Here is a 5,211-nt window from a genome sequence, read left to right as displayed (position 1 = left end):
GGATGTGGCTCTCCTCAGCAATGAGATGAACCAAATCATTTCCATTTGTTCAATAATGAAGAGAACCAGCTACACCCAGCACAAGAACTATGGGAAATGAGTATGGACCAGAACATAGCACTTGCACTCTTTCTCTTGTTGTTTGCTTGAAGTTTTTGTTTTCCTTCTCAGGTTATTTTTACCTTATTTCTAAGTCCAATTTTTCTTGTGCAGCAAAATAACTGTATGAATATGTATACATATATTGTGTTTAATGTATATTTTGACATATTTAACATGTATCGGTCTACCTGCCATCTAGGGGAGGGGATGGGGGGAAGGAGGGGAAAAGTTGGAACAGAAGGTTTTGCAAGGGTCAATTCTGAAAAGTTATCCATGCAGATATCTTGTAAATGAAAAGCTATAATAAAAAAATTAAATAAAAAAATCAAATCATCAATAACTACAACAACAAAAAGAAGACTATTGGCATAAAATACAGATGATTTCTTATTTCAAGGAATAACGCATATATTTAATCATTTTTAAATACTCATTAATAGTATTGTACAAATTAAAACAAATAGTTTTGGGGATTGTTGCATGATAAACTAATTTTATATCATAAAATAAACGACATTCAAAATTTTACATTTTATTTTCTGATATTTATCATCACTATCTTTGTAAATAACTTGATTTTTAATAAATGAAAATTATATTTGTTGAAGGGAATTTTATGTTAGTAACATTGAATTAACATTTAGAGATTTAGAACAATGATGCTTTTTAAAACTTACAAAATTGAAAGGTTTTGTGTATTATTCCCTATATATCCCTTATACACCTTCTTTCTGGAATTACTTCATCAAGAAATTTTGAAATGGATAAAGTGACAGATATCAGATGTAGCAATGTGTCAGTAGATAATGTGGGTATGGAGGGAAATTAAAATATACCATCAGCTATTCATTCTGCATGTGTACTTCTAAGTGGATGTATTCAGAACATTTGTTTTCTAGTCCTTTAGTTCTGTGATAACAATGCAAATTATAGATTGTTTTAACTCTTATTTTTCTTTATGAATAACATATTGCCTGAATTTGCCAGTAATATAATTAATTAAAAGATCATTCACCCTATGAGAACTTGTTGAAGTTATCATGCTCATTGTTGGGAAGATATTCTGTTGCACTATAGCAATAACTTTGTGATTGACCCCCTATGAAGTTGACTATCCTTTTTTTTGTTGTTAAATTGACCAACTTTTATGTGTATCACTGATGAACATGTTTGTATGTTGTCATAAGGACACATAAATATATGAGTTCCGTGGAATCTGTTCTATACGAAATGTGAACTGCTTCTTGGGACAATAGCATATTTTTGTTTTATTTCAACCATTAATAATTTATTCTAATTTCAGTCAAGCAAATGTAATGCTAATAATTATACAATGTTAAAGCATTCATTCTTTATGTCCTGTAATGAGAACAAATAAACCTATTCATTTTTTTTATTATAGCTTTTTATTTACAAGGTATATGCATGGGTAATTTTTCAGCATTGACAATTGCAAAACATTATGTTCCAATTTTTCCCCTCCTTCTCCCCACCCCTTCCCCCAGATGGCAAGTTAACTAATATATGTTAAATACGTTAAAGTATATGTTAAATACAATATATGTATATATGATCATACAGTTATTTTGCTGTACAAAAAGAATCAGACTTTGACATAGTGTACAATTAACCTGTAAAGGAAATCAAAAATGCAGGCAGATAAAAATAGAGGGATTAGAAATTCTATGTGGTGGTTCATACCCAGAATTTTTTCGCTGGGAGTAGCTGCTTCAATTCATTACTGCTCTATTAGAACTGATTTGGTTCATCTCATCATTGAAGAGGAGCACATTCATCTGAAATGATCATTATATAGTATTGTTATTGAAGTATATAATGATCTCCTGGTCCTGCTCATTTCACTCAGTATCAGTTCATGTAAATCTCTCCAGGCCTTTCTGAAATTATCCTGTTGGTCATTTCTTACACAGCAATAATATTCTATAACATTCATATACCACAATTTATTCAGCCATTCTCCAATTGATGGGCATCCACTCAGTTTCCAGTTTCTGGCCATCACAAAAGAGGGCTGCCACAAACATTTTGGCACATACAGGTCCCTTTCCCTTCTTTAAGATCTCTTGGGGATATAAGCACTGCGGGATCAAATGGTATGCACAATTTGATAACTTTTTGAATATAGTTCCAAATTGCTCTCCAGAATGGCTGGATGTATTCACAATTCCACCAACAATGTCTCAGTATCCCAATTTTCCCACATCCCCTCCAACATTCCGCATTATCTTTCCCTGTCATTCTAGCCAATCTGACAGGTGTGTAGTGGTATCTCAGAGTTGTCTTAATTTGCATTTCTCTGATTAATAATGACTTGGAGCATCGATTCATAAGGCTGGAAATAGTTTTAATTTCTTCATCTGAGAATTGTCTATTCATATCCTTTGACCATTTATCAATTGGAGAATGGCTTGATTTCTTATAAATTTGAGTAAATTCTCTATATATTTTGGAAATGAGGCCTTTATCACAACTTTTATCTATAAAGATGTTTTCCCAGTTTATTGCTTCCCTTCTAATCTTGTCTGCATTAGTTTTGTTTGTACAAAAGCTTTTTAACTTGATATAATAAAAATTTTCTATTTTGTGATCAATAATGATCTCTAGTTCTTCTTTGGTCACAAATTCCTTCCTCCTCCATAGGTGTGAGACGTAAACTATCCTATGTTCTTTTAATTTATTTATAATCTCATTCTTTATGCCTAGATCATGTACCCAGTTTGACCTTATCTTAGTATACGGTGTTAAATGTGAGTCAATGCCCAGTTTCTGATTTCCAGTTTCCCCAGCAGTGAATTCTTATCCCAAAACCTACGGTCTTTGGGTTTGTCAAAGAGTAGGTTATTAAAGTTATTGACTATTTTGCCCTGTTTAGCTAACCTAATCCACTGATCAACTAGTTTATTTCTTAAGCAATGACAAATAATTTTGGTGACCACTGCTTTATAATATAGTTTTAGATCTGGTACAGCTAGGCCACTTCATTTGTTTTTTGTTTTTTGTTTTTTTTTTCATTAGTTCCCTTGAAAGTCTTGCCCTTTTGTTCTTCCAGATGGATTTTGTTGTTATTTTTTTTAAGTCATTAAAATAGTTTTTTTCAGATTCTGATGGGTATAGTACTAAGTAAATAGATTAGTTTAGGTAATATTGTCATCTATATTATATTTGCTCGACCTAAACAAGAGCACGTAATATGTTTCCAATTGGTTAGATCTGATTTTATTTGTGTGGAAAGTGTTTTGCAGTTTTGCTCATATAGTTCTTGACTTTCCCTTAGCAGATAGATTCCCAAATATTTTATATTTAATCTCTTCCTCAACTCTTATTGCCGAAGCTAGCATTTCTAATACGATATTGAATTGTAATGGTGATAGTGGTCAGTCATGTTTCACTCTTGATTTTATTGGGAATGGTTCCAGTTAATCCTCATTACATATGTTGGTTACTGATGGTTTTAAATAGATGCTACTGATTATTTTAAGGAAAGGTCCATTTTTTCCTATACTCTCAAGTGTTTTTAATAGGAATGGATGTTGGATTTTATCAAATGCTTTTTCTGTATTTATTGAGAGGATTATATGGTTTTTTGTTCATTTGGTTATTGATATGGTCAATTATGCCAATGGTTTTCCTAATATTGAACCAACCCTGCATTCCTGATATAAATCCTACTTGGTCATGGTGTATTATCCTGGGGTTGATTTTCTGTAGTCTTTATGCTAATATTTCTTTTTTTAACATTTTAGCATCAATATTCATTAGGGAGATAGATCTATAAATTATAAATCTGTAAATCTATTAATCCAAAAAAGTGTCCAAAACGACCTCGTCCCAATCCAGGATATCCCAGGAATCCATCCTTGCCTACTAAAGAAACTCAAGACCACGGCATCTTATCCTATTTTCCAGTGCAGGCTGCGGTGATTCCCGCCCTCCTGGAGAGTGCATCCCATGGATTCCTGGTGGAGAAAGGTGGCTACCAGCCCAGTGACATCTGTGTGTCTGCCCCAACAGGCAGTGGGAAAACACTGTCCTTTGTCATCCCTGTGATCCAGGTCCTGTTGGAGCGTGTAGTGTGTCACCTACGGGCCCTGGTAGTGCTGCCGACAAAGGAGCTGGCCCAGCAGGTGAGCAAAGTATTCAATGTTTATGCTGATGGCACGGGTCTGCGCATTGCCCAGATCACGGGGCAGAAATCTCTGGCAAAGGAGCAGGAGATCCTCGTCCAGAAGACGGACTCTGGGTACTACAGCCTAACAGACATCGTCGTGGCCACCCCCGGCCGGCTGGTGGATCACAGAGACCAGACGCCAGGGTTCAGCCTCAGGCAATTGCGCTTTCTGATCATCGATAAAGCCGACCGAATGATTGACAGCATGCACCAGTCCTGGCTGCCACGGGTGGCAGTTTTCCATGGCGACGATGCCCCGGGCTCCAGCCCACTCTTCCGGAGGGTGGAACCCGGAGCTATAACTGCTGCCAGCACGAGCCAGCCTCAGATGCCGCTCCAGAAACTGCTGTTCTCGGCCACACTGACGAGGAACCCTGAAAAACTGCAGGAGTTGGGCCTCGACCAGCCCCGGCTCTTCTCCACTGGCCTGGAGAGCCAAGAATCCACGGCTCAGCCAGGGATCCAGCAGGACATGGAGGGGAAGTTCGCCTTCCCTGCAGGGCTCTCGCCTTTCTACGCGCCCTGCAGCCTCAACTCCAAGCCCCTGGTCATCCTGCACTTGATGCGGACTTTGAAGTGCTCCCAGGTTCTGTGCTTCACCAACTCCCGGGAGCACTCACACAGGCTGTTCCTGCTGGTCAAGGCCTTTGGAGGGATCCCCGTAGCCCACTTCTCCTCCAGGTTCGGGCCTGGCCAGAGGAAGATGATCCTGAAGCAGTTTGAGCAGCGCCAGATTCAGCTCCTGATCAGCACAGACGCCACTGCTCGAGGCATTGCCGTGAAAGGAGCGAAACTGGTCCTCAACTACGATGCCCCGCAGTACAGCAGGACCTACGTGCACCCGGTGGGCCGAACAGCCAGAGCTGGGCACACGGGGCTGGCATTCACTCTGTTCCTGAAAGGACAGGAGCAGAAATTCC

General features: G+C 38.2%; 1 protein-coding gene across 1 annotated transcript in view; it reads left to right on the top strand.

Moving 5' to 3' along the window:
* The first annotated feature begins 862 nt into the window (after window positions 1-862).
* LOC127538743 (ATP-dependent RNA helicase DDX51-like) overlaps window positions 863-5,211 on the top strand; it is a 5,892-nt gene continuing 1,543 nt past the window's right edge. Inside the window, exons 1-2 of the mRNA XM_051962489.1 lie at window positions 863-910; window positions 3,933-5,211. The exon at window positions 3,933-5,211 is cut by the window's right edge and continues 1,543 nt beyond it. Coding sequence (XP_051818449.1) covers window positions 863-910; window positions 3,933-5,211 — 1,327 coding nt within the window. The remainder of the gene's footprint in view (window positions 911-3,932) is intronic.

Source organism: Antechinus flavipes, chromosome 5, assembly GCF_016432865.1.
Source record: "Antechinus flavipes isolate AdamAnt ecotype Samford, QLD, Australia chromosome 5, AdamAnt_v2, whole genome shotgun sequence".
Classification (NCBI taxonomy): domain Eukaryota; kingdom Metazoa; phylum Chordata; class Mammalia; order Dasyuromorphia; family Dasyuridae; genus Antechinus; species Antechinus flavipes.
The sequence above is the reverse complement of the archived record's forward strand: the minus strand, read 5'-3'. Positions and strand labels throughout refer to the sequence as shown.